The sequence below is a fragment of the Macaca mulatta genome, chromosome 14 (assembly GCF_049350105.2).
Source record: "Macaca mulatta isolate MMU2019108-1 chromosome 14, T2T-MMU8v2.0, whole genome shotgun sequence".
Classification (NCBI taxonomy): Eukaryota; Metazoa; Chordata; class Mammalia; order Primates; family Cercopithecidae; genus Macaca; species Macaca mulatta.
The window spans coordinates 47,440,345-47,459,902 of NC_133419.1; the positions used below are offsets into that span (position 1 = coordinate 47,440,345).

The 19,558-nt window shown below is 42.2% G+C and overlaps 1 protein-coding gene across 20 annotated transcripts in view; it reads left to right on the plus strand.

Moving 5' to 3' along the window:
• Positions 1-19,558, plus strand: part of SERGEF (secretion regulating guanine nucleotide exchange factor) — a 235,620-nt gene continuing 216,062 nt past the window's right edge. For 8 of the 20 annotated variants that reach the window (XR_003722631.2, XR_003722630.2, XM_028833580.2 and 5 more), the window contains exons 1-7: positions 846-1,032; positions 1,250-1,332; positions 4,971-5,106; positions 6,295-6,450; positions 8,507-8,601; positions 12,628-12,688; positions 17,220-17,333. Coding sequence is in view for 14 of the 20 variants with exons in the window: in XM_028833580.2 (XP_028689413.2) it covers positions 987-1,032; positions 1,250-1,332; positions 4,971-5,106; positions 6,295-6,450; positions 8,507-8,601; positions 12,628-12,688; positions 17,220-17,333 (691 nt within the window). In the remaining 6 variants the exon portion in view is untranslated. Of the gene's footprint in view, positions 525-845; positions 1,033-1,249; positions 1,333-1,914; positions 2,441-4,970; positions 5,107-6,294; positions 6,451-8,506; positions 8,602-12,627; positions 12,689-17,219; positions 17,334-19,558 lie in introns of those variants that run through there. The other 12 variants (XR_013403975.1, XR_013403973.1, XM_077963146.1 and 9 more) reach the window with 3 other exon arrangements.

The following is a 19,558-nucleotide window of genomic DNA, read 5'->3' on the forward strand; positions in this document are numbered from 1 at the left end:
CCCTCCCGGAAGCGCCAGCAGAGCGACCTCGTATGGAGCGCGAGCCCAGCGCCTCAGAGGCCGCCCCCGCGGCGGCCGTGCTTTTCGCCTGGGTACGTGACTCCGCCCCCGAGCCAGGGCCAGCTGAGGGGCGCCGAGACGTGGGAGCTCCTGGCCGCGGCCTGGGCAGTTCAGGGGCTGGGTGGCCGAGGTCCTAGCCGGGCTCTGGGTTGGAGGATCCTGGGCTGGGAGCAGGGGAGGAGCGGGCGGGGAGGGAAGGGTCTTTGCGGTCGACTTAGGGGCCTGCCGGCTGGCGGGGCCGGAGCCGGAGGGGCTGTGGCGCTGCGGGAAGAACCTGCCTCGGGGCAGAGCGTCTGGTTCCGCGAGAGCCCTCCAGCCCGCATAGCGCCTGGAAGATAGCGCGAAGGGCTCGGTGGAGAGGATCGCCCGGTCCCAGAGCCCCGTGGGGCCACCTGTGCCCCCCACCCTCCTGATGCCTGGAGGAGGGAGGCCGTGTCCCAGCCTGGCGAGTGCATCCTTTGGATGTGAGGCCTGCGGTGTTTGGTCGCGCACAAGGCACAGACCCTACCTATTTGCTGATACTCTGCTGTGACCTGTTCTTGCCTGTCTTGGGGGAGTTGGGCTGCTGTTGGTTTAACGGGAGCATTGGGAGAGACGGGGTCATCTTGATGTGTGTTTGGGAGACAGGAGGTTTCGTGCACAGGAGCGTGGCAGGTGGCCGACCAGCATGCACAGGAATGAGCAGTCGCTGCGTCTTGTGCTTCTTCATAGCACGTATCACAATTTTAATGATGTGTATAATTTATTATTAACGTCAGTCTCTCTGGCTAGAAAGTAAGTGTGGTGAGAGTGGGTGCTGTGCCTGTCTTGTTCACAGTGTCTCTCTTGGTGTCTGGCACATCGTAGGTCCCCAGTAAATACTTGTTGACGAATGAGTGAACGAGTATCCGTGTGCCTACCCATGTGCTGGTGTTGGGGAAATACACATGAGTGAAATACACATGAGTGAGAGACTTCCAGTTCTTGTGTTGGGTGAGAGCAAAAGTATAACCTGCATTGCTGTTAAAAATCAGTATTAATTGACCATTTTTTAAAGAAGTAATGATCAGTACAAGGCGGCACTTGTTGAATGTGGTGCTACAGTTTGGCAGGAGGGAGAGCATGGCCTGCGGTAGTCTGGCTGGCTGGCGTCTTTGAGGTGGCCCGGGAGCTGGGGGATTGAATATGTGCTGTCTCTGGCTTTTTCCAGGCAGGAGACTGGCGTCTGTGTGGACAGAGGAAACATCAGGCAGAAACAAACCTTTAATATTCGGCCTTGTCTGTACTGAAACAGTATGTCTGTAAAATATGTTTAATAGGTTGTTGACACCCTTCTGCTGTGTTTGGAGAACTGGTGGTGTGTTTTTGCTGCTGCATAATCTGAAACTGTGGGGGTGTGTTGGCCGGCTAGGGCTACCATAACAAAATACCACACAATAGAGGCTTAAACAACAGAAATTTATTTTCTCACAGTTCCAGAGGCTAGAAGGCCAAGATCAAGGTGTGAGTAGGTTTGGTTTCTCCCGAGGCCTCTCTCCGGCTTGCAGATGTCTGTTTCTCACTGTGTCCTCACATGGCTTTTTTCACTGTGTCCTCACATGGCCTTTTCTATGTGTGTTAGCATCCCTGGTGTCTCTTCTTTTAAGGACACCAGTTATATTGGATTAGGGCCCCACCCTTATGACCTCATTTAACCTTAATTGCCCCTTTAAAGGCCCTCTCTCCAAATACAGTAAGGTACTAAAGGTTAGGGCTTCAACATGTGAATTTTGGGGGAATAAAGTTCAGTCCACAGTTACCTTGTTAGGGGTGTGTGTGTGTGTGTGTGTGCATCCATGCATGTACACGTGTGATATGTCTGGAGTGTTTGTAAGGAAGAAAGGCAAACAACAGTTGTAATAGGTTGTGTTAAATTTCCCATCGTCTTGCTTTATCCTGGATTTAGGGCCTCTCCCAGCATTACAAAAATTGGTACCATAATTTGAACCTCAGAGTGCCCATGTGTCATATTACTTTTCTCCCAGGTGTTCAGCAGCCTTGCACCCCTGGTAATGGGACAGCCACGGAGATCTCAGGGCTGACCAAGAAATACTGTGTGTGTATACTCTATATTCCCCTTCTTGCTGAGCGACAGTCTTTCACAGGGTCTTACATTCATTCACCATATAAATGCATGTACATCTTCTTCGGGCCAGCACAGTTTCAGATGCAGGGGAAACAGCAGTGAGCAAAGCAGAGTTCCTGCCCTCCTGGAGTTTAGTTTCTAGCAGGGGAGGTGTACAGTAAATAAGTAGACATATATAATGTAACATCAAGAAGTGGCATGAAGAAAAATAAAGCAGAAAATGAGTGATATGGGGATGCTATGTTAGATAAGGTCATACAGTTAACCACCTGCCAGGTAAGCTCTGGGATGGTTCACTGTATGTTCTTTTTTTATTTTTTCTTAGAGACACAGTAAGGTACAGTAAAAGGTACAGGGCTTCAGACTTTTTGCCTATCCAGAAGTAACTATGGAAAGTTACTTAACCTCTCTGAGCCTTAGTTTCTTCCTCTGTGAAATGGGAGTAATAATGTCCTTCTTAGTTGTGAGGATTAAAGGTGAATGCGCAGTATGGAGAGAAGCACTCAGTAATTGGTAGCTAATAATTGCCCCATGTGGGCTTCTGGGACTTATGCCCCTGCTATGGCTTACTCTTCCATCTTTGAGTTCTTACAGCCCAGGATGGCTGTGAAATAGACTACAAGGGGAAGGATTATATATGTATGTATGTATGTATGTATGTAAGTATGTCTGTATGTATTTGTTGTAATTATTTTACATCACCTTTCCTCATTCAGGTGTCTTCAAAAACAAATATATTTAAAATATTTTACTTCTCATCTCCAGGAAGAATCAGCTAGGAGTAGATACTTCAATAAATTATAAAGATTTCTGAAATCTTAGTAAGATTCTCTCTGCAGGTCCACAATCTCTTATCTTCAATTCTGAATACAAAAAGCTCTGAAAATCCAAAACTTACTGGACATAAGGCCATTTATAGTATTTGGCCACTTCTTATGAATATTTGTACTTTTTAATGCAGAAAGATTATTGTTTTGCTTATAGGCTGCTGTCCCTGGACCTTGCATCAGCATATATGACATGTATACTGTATTACTTTTCTAAAAGCTGTAAAATTCTGAATCTGAAATACATCTGACTGTAAGCATTTCAGATTAGGGATTATGGACCTTTTTTGTATAATAATAATAATAATAATAATAATAGACATATTGCCTGTCAAGGGGAAATCTGTCCCCTTACTGGAATCTCACCATGTGAATCTTGGAGCCACATAGCACTGAACTTGAAAAGGCCCTTAGAGATCATTGCCAACCTCTTTCACTGTACAAATGAAATAATGATGTGCCTTGCTTTAAGGCACAAAATCCTTAGCCAACTTTGATTCCAGAGTCGTTGTCAGTTTTCCCATTATGGGTGTGGGGAGGAGGAACAAGAACTAATTCCAGGATATTGCCCTCCCATTTTGATGCTGTTTCTCCCTCATTTTTTTCTTTTCTTAACTTCCCTAGGTAGTTAGCTTTTATCAGAAGGAACCCCTGTGCTGTCTCCCAAAGGCAATACATGGGGGCTGGAGCATAAGAAGGGAAAGATGAGGAATATCACTGGCTGAGTTGTGGGTGCTTAGGACTCTTCTCATATGGAAATCGTGGTGTTCTGAGGATGGGGCCTCCATCTAAATATGGGTTGCATATAACAGCCAGTAAGAATGATCCTAACAGGTCATTTCCTCTTTGGTCAGTTTCCCACTTGACAAAGGAAGGGTAAGATTTACATTCCCAAATGCTCCAAAGTCCTTCAGTGAGCGAATTATTACTATTTTTCTTTTCAGATTTTGGGGAAGGGATTTAAGGAGGGAAGAAAGGAGATGGGGTGAGAGTGTTTCTAAGTCTGAAACTCTGTCTGTCCTGAGCTGTCCCCATGATTACTCAAGGACAAGGGGAGACAGTTTTGCCCACAGCTCCAGAGACACAGATAACAAAGGAATGACCTTCATTTTTCTTCATGCTGGCCCCTGTAGGGGTCTGTGAGCAGCTTCTACTGAAACTTTGTTTGGATTCTGTGTCCATATTTATAATGTATTTGAAATGTGCTGGATAGCGTTCTCTTTTAGGGGCTGAAGTTCAGCTAGGGAAAGCAGTGAGGTGGCATGGGATGTGGGTGTAGGGGGAGGGAGTAAGGAGAGATATGAGATACTCCTGCCAAGGACTCGAGGCTCAGAACTCTCTCTAGAGAAGACAAGGCCCTCCTCGTCAAGAGGCTGTCTTGTTCTCAGTCAGAAGAACTTTGATTTAGGATATGGCCTCTCTTTTCATGGCCACTCTAAGAGGAAAGGCTACTTTACCCCATTACCTCTAGAGGGTTGGGCTAGGCCAAGGACCTCATAGAACTCATGCCCCCACAACCATGGCTGGCATTGCTGCTTTGCCTTCTGGGGCCTGAGGTAGAAAAAAGTGTGGGTTCTTCAGCTGCTGCAGGAGGCCAAGAGGCAGGTCATTTGTCCTTTGCCCCAGTAAATTAAGCCTGCCAGGGTACCTACCTAGGAACTTTCGTGGATGTGAATTTCCTCCACTATTATGGTCGTGAGTCTCTTACTAATGGTATTACAGATCAGGGGTCAGGAGATGGTGTTACATGTTGTTTTCTGGTGCTTGTTATTATATATTTGAATAAACAGTGCTGCGAGTATTTGCCATGAAGGAGCTAATTTTTTTTTTTTTTTTTTTTTTTTTAAGAATGAGCTTAAGAAATCTCATTTGTTATAGCCTCTGAGAGATATGTCAGGGTGAGAAAGATAGAGACAGGTAAATAGACATTGACAGTCGCGGTTCCCAAACTTTTTCATCTTTGGCTTATTCATCCGTAGGGTGCAAATAGCTATGGGCAACTTGGCCTTGGCCATAAGGAAGATGTGCTGTTGCCTCAGCAACTGAATGACTTCTGTAAACCTAGGAGTGTCAGGAGGATCACAGGAGGAGGAGGCCACTCTGCAGTTGTCACAGGTAACTTCCTTCAAAAGTAGATAGTCACTCATTTTCTTAGTTAGACATTTTCCCCTGGATATGATATTGCCATTTTTCAGCCTTTTGTATTTTGCAGAGGAAAATAATGTATTTTTGTGAAACATTTTTGTGAAAGAGCCAAATTGCCATCAGAGGATCCTAGATTTTCAGGACTGGAAGGACTTCAGAGATCTTCTAGGCCAACTCTTTCCCCCACCCCCTCCATTATACAAATGAAACTCAGAAAGGAGCACTGATTGCTTAACATCACAAGGCAAATAAGTGGCAGAGTTACAATGTATATTTTACACCATAGGAGTTAGAAGTGTTTGTAATTAGATTGGATATTCCTTGAGAGCAAAAACTGTGCATTTCCCTTAATCTTCCCTTACTGTATCTAGGATAGCACTTAACAAGTAATACAAGTGCTACAATGTTGTAAAAGGGGGCATATTGCATCTGGTTAAGAACATGAGCTCTGGAATCAAATCTCTGGGTTCAGATCCTGGTTCTGTGACTTATTATCTATGTGGCCTCGGGCAAATAGCCACAGTTTCTGAATCTGTTACATGAAGATAATAATAGTGGGTGAAGAGAACCAGTGAGTTAGCAGAGCTCCATTCTGACTGTCATGGGTCCTGGGTGCTTTTCCCTTTATGGACCCCTTTCTTTGTAAAGAAATAAAATTATATTTTACAACTGTGTTGGTATAAAGATGGATATTAATATAATCCACTCCAAATTTAGTGTTATATATGCATTGTTACTGTATTATCTTTTTCTCATTTCAAAATAACTAAAAATTAAGCCACTCTGTGGGCCTCTGAAAGTGTTATGGGCCCTAGACACTGTGCCTAAAGGATGAATTCACCCTGCACACAAAGCTGTTAAAACAGTACCTGGCACATTCTAAATGTTGAATAAATGTTGGCTTTTTGTTCCAGTAGATGCTCAGTTTGGTGATTGACCACTGTTCCAAGATTTGAAGTTTCTATATAGGTATTAGTTTGAGGCCCTTGGCCTTGTGTTATTTGGCTCCAGAATACATGAACATACACAACTTATTAACTTGGATGGGAAAAAAAGTTGTTGGTCTGAGACTCCAAATAATTAGTGAAATCTTTTTGTTCATTTTGCAGTTGTGTTTTTCCCTGTGCGCACTATCACTGGTGCCTTTATCTTTTGCAGACATAGGAGACCTCTTTGTTTGTGGTCTGAACAAAGATGGGCAACTGGGGCTTGGTCACACAGAGGATATCCCATATTTTACCCCCTGCAAATCCCTCTTTGGCTGTCCCATCCAACAGGTGGCCTGTGGCTGGGATTTTACCATTATACTCACAGGTGAGTTCACTCCTATGTAAATTTGTATCACCACAAAGGCTTTGGGTGAGAACAGTATGATGGTGGTGACTGCCGATTAAATGAAAGCCTCTTTGTGTTTAAAAAGCACACACAAGGCCCGGTGTGGTGGCTCACAATTGTAATTCCAGCACTTTGGGAGGCCAAGGCGGGTGTATCACTTGAGGTCAGGAGTTCGAGACCACCCTGGCCAACATGGTAAAACCCCGTCTCTACTAAAAATACAAAAATTAGCCAGGTGTGGTACCCCATGCCTATAGTCCCAGCTACTCTGTAGTCCCAGCTGTTTGGGAGGCTGAGGCAGGCGAATCACTTGAACCTGGGAGGTGGAGGTTGCAGTAAGCTGAGATGCACCATTGCACCCCAGCCTGAGCGACAGAGCAATACTCCATCTCAAAATAAATAAAAATAAATAAAAAGCACACACAAATTTTCCCTCTGGTTGTCAAGGAAAGTTGTGGACTACCTTTCCTAAGGAGAGTTTAATGGTAAAGGAGACTGGGATTGGGGTGGAAAAATTTTGTCAGAGAGTAGGGAATAGACTAGATCACCTTTGGTGGCCACTTCCTGTCCCAAAAGTTCATGATAGCTGCGTGCCTGGGGTAGCTGGCCAGTGGCCAGCAGTGGCAGCGAAGGGTTATTTGTGGGGAGTGTGGTAGGAGACTATGAGGCAATAGTGGTTGTCAAAACAGTGATAGCAGCTTTTTCCCACTGTGGAATTTTTTTTTTTTTAAATAATTGGTGTTGGGCAGATCTGTTTGGTCTTTGTGAAGCCAGGTAGCAGGATAGGATATGGCCAGAGGGTTATTAGAATAATGCACTTGGGAACAGCCAGAAGTAGTTACTTTGTCAGATGATGTCTGTTCCCTTGAAGCAGTTTTGACCTCTCTGTTCAGCTTTGCTCTGTCTAGCTGGCCATTCTGGATTTAAAGGACCATCTATGGTTTCTGACCAGGCTCCCTCTTTGCCACAGTCCTCTGGCAAGGGCATCTTTCGTCACTCTTCTGTCATAAACCCTTGTGGATTCTCCCAGACATAGCTCAGATCCCTAGCTTTTTAGCGTTGGCCTTCTGTAACTGTTCCCTAGCTGTCTTTGTGCCTTGTCTCTTATTCTCCACGCTCCTCATACTTTTCTTTCTAGTCGTACCAAGCAGTACATGCTCTTCTGTCTGTCTGGACCAGCCCCTCTTGTCTGTCTGATGGACTCAAATCCCAGCTTTAAAACCCTGCTCAAGTGTCACCATCCTCCTCTGTGGAGGGGTTCTGTAATATGTGTTGAATTTGATGGTAATTATTAGAATCTAAATAATAACTATCATTTATGAAGTGTTTATTGTGAGCCTGTGTTTTGGATTGTAAGGAGTTAGTAGATAATGCTCTTTCCTGCTCACATTTGGAGCCAGTTGTGAGAAAGGCACAGAGAAGTCAGTAATGGAGATTAAAAACTATTGGCTTTTCACTGGTAAAGGCTAAATTGGAGGACAGGATTAATGATGAGGCCAGTGGTCCTAATATTCTTCTGGTCCAAACTTACCCCCAAATCTCTAGGCTTTCCCCACAGGGAAATGCTTCCTATGGGTCAGCCTAGAATGACTGACAGGGAGGTGCCAAGCCACACATGTCCTGTCCCGTCTCCTAAACTCACCAGTTGGTTACATGACCGCTGTCTCCTAGAAAGCAGTGAGGATGGGGAAGGGCACGGAGAAAAGCTGGAGTATTTTACTAATGGAAACTTTGTCACATGGAAGCATGAAAAGTGAGAAATTACTATCCTCCCATCCCGATACTGGGCACTGAGTTAAGTGTTCTACACAGATAATCTGTTATTAATGAGATAATAGAATAGACAGTCGGTGTAGAATGCTTAACCTGGTGCCCAGTGTTTTCATTCCCAGAGGAATAAAAGCAGGGAATGTGGTCTGAATGCACTGAAGCATTTCCCCTCCTCCCCTTTGCATCTCTCACCCTGCACCATTTAACCATTGGTCACAGACATCTTACTTCATAGATTTGCAATTTAAGTATTTGTATTTTGCAGAAAATGGTCAAGTTCTATCATGTGGATCCAACTCCTTTGGCCAGTTAGGAGTTCCTCATGGACCTCGAAGATGTGTGGTTCCCCAGGCCATTGAGGTGAGGACAGTTAATATTTAGCTTGCCCATGACCTGTTGAAGTGTTTCCGAGGTATTAACCTATCTCTCCCCAGAATAAAAGGCTGTCAGGATCCCTGAAAACCCATGGGGTAGGAGAATTTGAGTTGAAAAATAGGTCCTTCTGGGAAAAGTTAAGTTGGGAGGTAGACGTTGTAAATGAAAACCTCTGTTAGTTTTTATACACTTTATATGAAGTTTTGTGAAATAAAACAATAAAAGTAATACATCTCATAAGGATATTAATGACATTTTACAGTTCTAAAATTAGTAATAATGGAAATTATGTTAGAAATAGGTCCAAATAGAAGTGATTTGTCAAAAGACACTAAGCTGGGCAAATGGTATAGGCCAGTGCCAGCCAGTAGAAATATAACTTGAGCTGTATATAATTTAAAATTTTCTAGTAGCTCCTTTTAAAAAAGAAACAGGTGAAATTAATTTTTAAAATAAAAGCATTAGTGAACTATAATTCAGGTACCATAAAATTAACCCCTTTAAAATGTATATACACAGAAATGAACAACCAATATCATTATCTTATTTTAGAACATTTTCATTACCACCAAAAGAAACTATATACTTAATAGCAGTCAATTCCTATTCTCCCCTCCCCTCAGCCCCTGGTGAGTACTAATCTACTTTTTGTCTCTATGGATTTGCCTGTTCTGGGCATTTCATATAAATGAAATAATAAAATATGTGACCTGGCTCCTTTTACTTCACTTGATGCTTTCAAGTTTTGTCCATGTTGTAGCATGTAGGTGAAATTAATTTTAATAACTTTTAAATTAATATACTATATCTACACTATTATTTCAGCATGTCATCAGTATAAAGTTATTTTTTGTTTTTATTTTTATTTTTGAGGCGGAGTCTTGCTTTGTTGCCCAGGCTGGAGTGCAGTGGTGCAATCTCAGCTCACTGCAGCCTCCGCCTCCCGCGTTCAAGCAGTTCCCTGCCTCGGCCTCCCGAGTAGCTGGGATTACAGGCGCCTGACACCATGCCCGGCTAATTCAGTACAAAAAGTATTAACGAGATATTTTATACTGATTTTGTACTAAGTCTTTGAACTCTGGTATGCATTTTTTACTTACAATTTGTCTCAGTTTAGTGTAATCACATTTCAAGTTTTCAAGAGCTATGTGTAGGTAGTGGCTACCATATTGGACAAAACAAGTGTTAAACAGGACTGTTGGCCCTAGTTCAGAGTTCTTTAATTCAGTGCATCATACTTAAAATTACCCCTTTTTGTGAAGTTTATATTGTAATCATAATAGGAATATAGAATTTTTAAAGAAATATGCGTGAATCAAAAATGAGTTTTACCACCTAAGCTGCCCTGCCCCGATCTAATTTTCCTAAACTCTGATTAATAGTGGAGATGTTTTTTTCCCTGGAGAAGGCTTGGGTCTGCCCCTGCCAGCTTGCTGAACTCAGTTGCTGGTCTGTAGACTGTTATTTGGGGTCATCGTTCCCATGGTATGCACACAAGTCTAGGCTCTGTAGCCCCTGAAGGAAGTATTATAGCTCCCAATTGCAAATAGATGGCCTGGTAAGCACCTATGTATAAGTTATAAGTAATTTAGCTTAATTATACTTTATATAATTAAGGAATAGAGGAATAATGGTTAAAATATGTTGAATGACAGAATCAGAAAGTAAAAACATTTTGACAGGTGATATTCTATGCAACAATAGGAGCAATGTGCCAAAGTGAAATTTAATGGAAATTCATGCATTTATTTAATGACAACCATTATGTGTAGGTACTATGTTTAGGCAGTGGGAGCAAAGTTGAATAAGACCTGTCCTAACAATTGAGAGCTATAGTTTGGTAGGACATGATAGGCACATAAATACTTAAATGTAATACCATGTCAGAACTATGACAGATGCATGTATATCCCCAAAGGAGGGAGTATTGAGCATCTAGGGGAAGGTGGGGTGAGAAGAGGCTTAAGCTAAGTCTCAAAAGTTGAATAGAAGTTTACCTGTCTTGGGATAGGAGGATGCTCAGAATGGGTACAAAAGAAGAACATTCTAGGCAGAAGGAAGCATGTAAGCAAAGGTGGAGCAGAATAAAACAGGAGAGTTTGAGATATTGTAAGTAGTGTAGTATGGTTGGAATATAAGGAAGAGGTGGGAGTTCCAGGGTAGAGTAGGTGGGAATGGGGCAATCAGGGTGGTTGTATGTGACACATGGTAAGAACAGCACGGTAGGGAGGTCAGATAGGGTAGTAGAAGATGGACTGAAGGAAGATTACTTAGGAAACTCTTGCTAACAATCCAAATGAGATGATTGTGGCTCAAACTAAAGCAGCAGCAGTTGGGATGGAGAGTAAGAGGGAGGTGAGTGGTGTTAAAGAGACTGAAGTCACATGTAAAACCCTTCAGTTAGTTTTTTGGGGAAAAACAAAAGAAAAATATAAAGGATGATATGTTCGAATTGTATTAACACTAAGATTTGATCTTCCTGAAAGCTAATGTGATTGTGGACTCCATTGACAGAAGTATAGTTTTCAGGAGAAGGAAGGCCAGAGCCCAGTCCTTTCTGCCATTCAGCCTGCATCTGCGATGTCATGTTTTGTTGTGGATTTAGTGCTTAGGCCCTGGGCATAAAGGTATATAAGACTCAGGTCCTACCCTTGAGAGTCCTAAAGTTTAGAAAGACACTGTGGACCTGTAAATAAACAAATGTGATAAACGTTAATGGGGTTAGAATGATGCTATAGAGTTCCTTTAAAAGAGAAAGATTGAACAACTAGAGCATATTTAGAGAAGTGAAGACCAGGAGGGGAAGGGAATTTGAAACCCAGTGATGGCTGATGAATGGGGAATATTTGCTTAAAGAAAAGATCTTCATTAGTTATCTATTGCCGTGTAACAAATTACTCCAAACCTTAGCAGCTTAAAACAGCAAACATTTATTATGTCACAGTTTCAGAGAGTCAGGAATTTAGGAACAGCTTAGCTGGTCTCTCATGAAGTTGCAGTTGAGATGTTAGCTGGGTCTGCTTGCGATCTCCGTGAACCTGTAAATAAACAAATGTGATAAAGCCCTAATGGTTGCATGTTCCTTGCCATGTGAACCTTTCTATTGGACTTTTCAGACATAGCATCTGGTTTACGCCAGGAGTGATGAGAGACAGAGAGATGCTAAGCAAGAAGCCTTAGTGCCTTTTTTTGCCTAGACTCTGAGTCACTCATTGCTTCTTTATTCTCTTTATTAAAAGCATGTCACTAAGTCCAGCCCACACAAGGGGAGGGATATTAAGCTCCACATCTTGAAGGGAGGAGTAGCAAAGAATTTGAGGACCTATTTTTAAAACCACTACAAGATGTCTTAGGGAGGACATGACAACTGTCTTCAAATATTTGGAAAGCATTGTCAGGAGTTGCAGGCAGCTAGATTTGGTTCCACCTAAAGAGATAAATGGAACTGTGCAAAGAGGGAACAGGCATCTGGGGAAATGGCGATCCCTATGTCACTGGGGGTAGGTGTTTGGCAGGAGTTGAATGACCACTTGGTGGGGTGTTGTTGGATGGGGATTGGACTAGATCAGGTTGGGAAACTTTGAACCCTTGGTAAATAAAGTCTTACTGGCACACAGTCATGCTCATTCGTTTATGTATCGTCTAGAGCTGCTTTTATGTTACAATGGCAGAGCTGAGTAGTGTGACAGAAACTATGGCCTGTAAAACATTTACCAACTGTCTCTTTACAGAAAACATTTACTAACTCTTGGACTAGATGACCTTATAAGTGCCCTTCAGCCCTGAGAGTTGTTGTCATATGGTGTTGTGATATGGCATTTTAAAAGATATATTTTTTTCTTTTAGGGATAAATATAGAGGTATTTATGGGTGGAAATGTTGGGGGAGTGGTTGCTTTAAACCAGTCAGACCCATAGTGAGGAGCGTACTGCACTGTATTTGGGTATAAATTATATACAATTTTGTAGGTGGATGGTTCTGAGATCTAAATCCTTTTCTTTATTTTGACAGCTCCATAAAGAGAAGGTTGTTTGTATTGCTGCTGGACTGAGGCATGCATTAGCTGCTACAGGTGATCATTTTATCTTTATTTTTTATTGTTATTTTTAATATTTTTTAGAGACGGGGTCTCACCTGTTGCCCAGGCTGGAGTGCAGTGGCTCGACCATAGCTCGCTGTAGCGTTGAACTCCTGAGCCCAAGCTGTCTGACTCCCTCAGCCTCCTGAGTAGCTAGAACTATAGGTGCATACCACCATGCCCTGCTAATTTTTAAGATCTTTTTGTAGAGACAGGGTCTTGCTATGTTGCCCAGGCTGGTCTTGAATTTCTGGCCTCAAGCAGTCCTCCCACCTTGGCCTTCCAAAGTACTGGGATTACAAGTGTGAGCCACTGTGCCTAGCCTGCCCCCCTTTTTAAAAAATAGGTCTGTAATAAGAGGAAACTGAACTTTAGGGGACAAACCCTTTAGGGAATATTTCAAAGGGTCCTGCTGCATTGTGTTTCTGATGAAAAGGAGAGAACATAAGGCAGAAGTCATGTGGGAAAGACATTAGCAGGTAGGGAGGAAGGAAATGAAGTTTTCTAGCTCTTTACGTTCTAGGTATGGTGCTAGGTGCTATTGATTTGATTACTTTAATCCTCACAACCAGGAAGTGATGCGAGTTGCATTTTACACGTGAAGAAACTGAGGCACAGAGTTAAAGTGCTTGTGTAAGCTTTCACGGGGAGTAAGGTAGAGCTGGGATCAGAGGCTGGGATGGTTTGCATCCTAAGGCCCATATTCTTTGCAGGCAACTGCACTGCCTTCCTAATAGATTTTAATGTTTATTAATTTAAAAGCTTTAAGTGAGCTTGTCTCCTGTACTGTGAGTGGGTGATGGGACTGACAGTCTGTATGTGAGGGGGACAGGGAGGTGGCATGTGGGAGAACGGTGACCCTTTTATCTCTCCCCTTTTCATTTTTTCTGCTCTTACTCCTTTTGAACTGAAGGACAGCACTAATTGGCTGTGGCAGCTGAGGCTCAAGTGCTTCGTGAGTCCAGTTGTGGAGTGGAGGAAGGAGAGAGGAGGTGAGGAAGAGCTCAATGCAGGACTGTGCTGATAGTCCTGAGCTTAGCATTGATTATACTTCAAAAAAAATTCAACTTTTTATTTTGAGATAATTGCAGATGCTCATGCAGCTGCAAAAATAAAACAGACCTCGTGTATTCTTTTCCCAGTTTCCCCTAATGGTATCTTGCAAAACTATAGTACAATAACATAATGAGGATATTAACATTGATACAATCAAGACATAGAACAGTTCCATTACCACAGGGATCCTTCCTGTTGCCCTTTTATAGCCATACCCATTTCTACGTGCCTATAACCACTTCTTAGCCCTAGGCTAAGCACTCTTCTGTTCTCCACCTCTATGATATTGTCATTTTGAAAATGTTATATGAATGGTATCATACAGTATATAACCTTTTGAGGTTGGCTTTTTTCACTCAACATAATTCCCTAGACATTCATCCAAGTTGTGTATATCAATAATTCATTCCTTTTCATTGCTGAGTAGTATTTGTTGGTATGGGTGTACCACAGTACTAATCTGCTAGGGCTGCCATAACGAAATACCACAAACTGGGAGGTTTAAAGAACAGACATTTATTTTCTCATCATTCTGGAGGCTAAAAGTCTTAAGATTATTGTGTTGTTAGGATTGGTTTCTTGTGATTTTTTTTTTTTTTCCTGGCCTGTAGGTGACCACTTTCTTACTTGGTTCTTGCACGGCATTTTTTGGTGTGCCTGTGGAGAGCGAGAGATCTCTGATGTCTCTTCCTCTTCTTGTAAGGACACCAGTCCTATTAGATTAAGGCCCTACACATGTGACCTCCTGAAACTTTTATTGCATTCCATAGCTCCTATCTGCAAATCTAGTTACACTGGGCATTAGGGTTTCAACATCTGAATTTTAGGGGGATACAGTTCTTCCCATGCCTATATATATATACACACACACACAAATATATTTACACACACACGCACACATGCATATATATATATATATATATATATATATATATATATATGTATTTTTAAGATGGGGTCCCCCTGTCTTGTCCAGGCTGGGGTGCAGTGGTGTGTTCATGGTTCACTGCGACCTCAAATTTCTGGACTCAAGCAGTCCTCTTGGTTCAGCCTTCCAAGTAGCTGGGACTACAGATGTGTGCCACCACACTCCGCTAATTTTTACATTTTTATTCTTGTAGAGATGGGTCTTGGTATGTTGCCCAGGCTCGTCTTGAACTCCCAGCCTCTGACAATCTTCCTGCCTTCTCCTCCCAAAGTGTTGGGATTACAGTGTGAGCCTCTGTGCCCAGCCTGAATGAGGTCTACATATTGTAATTAGTTGATATGTATCACAAGTCTTTCTTTTTTAAAAAAATTGTTTTTTTCTTAATTTTTTATAATGGTAAAATATACATAGTATATAGTTTATTATCTTAATCATTCTTAAGTATATTAAGTACATTCATATCATTATGTAATCATCACCACCATCCATTTCCAGAATTCTTTTCATCTTGCAAAATTGAAACTCTATACCCATTAAACAATAACTCCCCACTCCCCATTCCAATGGCCTGTGGCAATCACTATTCTACTTTCTGTCTCTGTAGTTCTGACTACTGTAAGTCCCTCATCTAAGTGGAATCATACAGTATTTGTCTTTTTTGTGACTGGCGTATTTCACTTAGCATGATGTCCTCAGGGTTCATCCATGGAGTAGGATATATCAGCATTTAGGTCCTTTTTAAAGTGGATAATATTCCATTGTATGGATATATCACATTTTGTTTACCATTGATCTGTCAATGGACATTTGAGTTGCTTCCATGTTTTAGCTATTGTGAATAATGCTGATATGAACATGGGTGTACAAATATCTCTTCAAGATCCTCCTTTCAATTCTTTTGGATATATACCCAGAAGTAAAATTATCAGTTCATATGGTAATTCTATTTTTAATTTTCTGAGGAACTACCATGCTATTTTCCACAGAAGTTGTACCATTTTGTTTCCACCAGGAGTGCACGAGGTTCCAATTTTTCCGAAAACTCACCAACACTTGTTATTTTCTGTTTTTTTAAAATCGTAGCATCAAAATATGTGTGAGGTGATATCTCTTTTCATTTTCCTAATGGTTAGCAATGTTGAGCATCTTTTCATGTTTTTACTGGACATTTGTGTATCTTCTTGGAGAAATGTCTGTTCAAATCCTTTGCACTGCGCCCTCCTTCCCCACTTTTTTTTTGAGACAGTGTCTTACTCTGTTGCCCAGGATAGAGTGCAGTGGCGTGATCTTGGCTCACTGCAGCCTCCACCTCCCAGGCGCAAGTGATCTTCCCACCTTAGCCTTCCAGGCAGCTGGGACTGCAGGTGTTCGCCACCATGCTTGGCTAATTTTAAAATTTTTTTGTAGAAATGAGGTCTCACTATATTGCCCAGGGTCTTCTCAAACTCCTGGGCTCAAGCAGTCCTCCCATTTCAGCCTCCCAAAGTCCTGGGATTACATCTTTGCCCATTTTTTAATTGAGTTGTTTCTTTTGGTTGTTGAGTTTTAGGAGTTCTTTATATATTCTGGATATTAATCTCCTGTCAGCTATTTGAAGTCTCTTATAATCTGTAAAGTTTTTCCTCTTTTTTTTTCCTCTTGTAGTCAATTTGTTGAAGAGATCATAAGTTTTTGTTTCAGCACTGTGCTTTGCTCACATTGTGCTCAGTGGTCATAGCTTTTTTTTCACAAAACAGCCTTGTCTGTTTACAGCCTAAAAAAGGACTGCTGTTTATAGGATACTCCCAAAGGAGCAGAACTTTAATGTTGCTGTTGGGTGATGGATCCTAGTTGCACACACCTGTCTGTAGACCAAATATCTAGAATTTCATCTTTGCCTTTGTATGAGGTTCAGAACATAGGTACATTAATTAGATTCAGTGGGCATGAAAGTAAAAGGCCATTCCACTGAAATCATGGCTATTAAGAAGCTATCTTGCAGTCATAAGTATGTATTTACTTGGCAATTAGGAATCTTTGAATTCGTCTTGGTGTCGTGGAAAGGGCACTACATTAGGTGTTAGAAGAACTGAGTCCTGGCATTTTCTCTGCTGTTAGCTTCCTGCGTGGAGAGACAGATCACATCCTTTCTTCAGGGCCTCAGTTTTCTCATCTACTAAATGTGAGGAATGGACTTGATGATCTTCAAGGTTCTTTGCTGCTTTGTCTCAGGTCTGAGTTGTCTTTTCAGGTTAATCATGAATAAAGTGTCATTCCACTGATTTGACTCTGGAGGAGTGTCCCGGAACTTTTTATAGGAAGTTGTGTGGTATTGGAATTTACTTTGATGGTCTTAGTCTGCCCTGAAGACTGAATTTGTGATTGGCTTGGTGGTAATCCCTGGACCAGTTGCAGGACCTCTTGAAGCAATTGAGCTTCTCCATAACACCCATATTAATTGAGAAAGAATTGGGAATTTCTCATAGCAGTGAGGTTCAAAGAGCAATCTAGTCTTATCCTGATGTGCATCTTCTCTGCTTTCTCTTCCATTCTGTTGGGAAGCGAGTGGCATCGTGTTCCAGTGGGGGACTGGTTTGGCATCATGTGGACGACGGTTGTGCCCTGGGCAGACTCTTCCATTGTTTTTCACAGCAAAGGAACCAAGCAGAGTGACAGGTAAGATGCTTCTTTCTTTAGTCCTGTATTTGTTCTTTGTCAGGAAGTAGAGACATAAACATGCAGAAAAGGATTAAATGGATTTTTGATTTTGTTATTTCTTGATCTCTCTAACTTTCTCTATTAGTTGGTCTGTTAGTCTTGCTGGCAGTTTTTGTCAGCCCAGTAGAAGCAACTCTCTTTGCTGCCAGAGTTTGGAACCCATTGAGGCATAGATGCAAGTCAGGTAGGTGGAGATTGAAATGGTAACTCTAGGACTGTTAAAAGCTAGATTGGAAGACATGATTAGGGGTTTGAAGACAATGTATAGTCATAGTGAGCCTCTAATTCTGAATCTCAGATTGAATTTACCCACCAAGCACTGTGGTAGCTGTATAGAGTTGGCCCTGCTAAACTTAATGCCTGACCAAGAGGACATGAGGACGTACCCTCTCTGCAGGCAGGCACACCCCAAAGAGGGAGCCCAGGAGGACCGTGCCTTGCGTGGCCAGTTCCTTCTCCCAAAAAGGAAGCAGGAGTGAGTGAGGATGTAGACAGAGGGGCCAGGAGTGTTCCCACAGGGAAGTCTTTCTATGCGAAAATACGAGGGGTAAGTAACGTGTTCTGCCCGTAGGTCTGTTGGTCATTTGGTCTGTATTTTCTCCTTCCTTTTCTTCCCCCTCCCCTTCTTCCCCTGTCTCTATCTCTCGTTCTTTCTCTCTGCTCTCCTTGTGGGCCTTTCTCCCTCTGTGTACTGTACCATGTCTCCATTTCCTCCTCTTCTCCCTTTTCTGTTTTCTCACTCTTTTACTTTGTGACCCAGTTTACCGAGGCTTGGCTGTAGGAAAAACTTGCATAGTAGACTTGTAGCTGCTTTTCCTGTTGCCTGGAACAAATCAGGGATTTTTGAGGGTGGTGGGAAGGGGTGGGGGAAAAATACGGAAGGATGGGTTGCAGTGGGAGTGATGTAATTGGGTGTTGAGATCATTCTGATTTTTCTAAGTCCTGGAGGTGTTCTCTTTCAGCTGGAGGTGGACTTAGCTTCCCTGAAACCCATGGGTTGAGCTGGGGAGGGTACTCTTAGAAAGGAGAAGGAGCATTGGATGTGGGACAGGTAGTTCACTTCACATGACATTAGAAACATGTATAATGTAAACTTAGACTTCTCAAACATTTTTGTTTTTTTTCATCAAGGTATTCACTTCTCCCCAGGCATATCCTGCCTTCTCATTTCTCTGTGTTTACGGGCAAACTGTTACTTCTGGCTGAAAAGCTTTTCCTTTGTGTTCCCTCTGGGAAAAATTCTAAGAATTTTTCTAGGCCTAGGTCAGATACACCTTTCTCAGTAAAGACCTTTTCTTTTCTAGCATTCACTGCAGTAGCTTCACATGCATGGATAGCACAATATATTGTATTATTATGAATTGTCTGTATGTTTTCTCATATGCTAAAGATTATGAACTTTTAAAGGATGGAAACTGTGTGTCATTTTGCTCTATATTTTAGCACAGGACCTGTTATTAGTGGGAAAAAATGTTTTTTATTTCATTTCATTTAAACAACCTGTTTGGCATCTGTTTGGGTGGGGCACAGCTTAGATTCAGAGTTGGTTTGGGGGAATTCTCTGATGAGACATTAGAATGGATCATCAACTTCCAGTCCTCAAAGTCTTTCACTTTTCATCCTCCCGTACTCACCTCATTGCCAAAGGTTCTGGGGCTGTAACCCTGGCTGTCCCCTCTTCACCTGGCCACTAGGGGCCCAGTACTTCCTCTCTGGTGAACGTGGGTGAAAACATCTGCTTTGTCCTGTTATCATTCCAGAGGACACTTGAAGGTGTGAGGGCCATTTTATTACAACAGTTATTAATTAAAAAGAAGTGTCAGAAAAAAAAGTTACAGAATAAGTCTGCATCGATCTGCATGCTAGACTGCATGTCATCACAGGCTAGCTCCGCTTTTAGCAGTGTCATTAAGGAAGGAAAAATGCTGAATTTGGAGAAAGAAGCCCAGTTCAGAATCTGATTCTGACTGTGTGTTCTTAGGAGGCTTGGGGTTATTTAAGTGCCTGCATATGATGGCAGCTGAATGTATGAGATGTCATTGCTTCTAGACCCACTCAACCTCTGAAGTTAGGAAATACACACACACACACACACATTTTTACGTATACACACCTATGTCTATTTATCTGTCTCTACTAGAAATCATGAGTTTACACTGATTTTTCCAATTACTATCTAATAT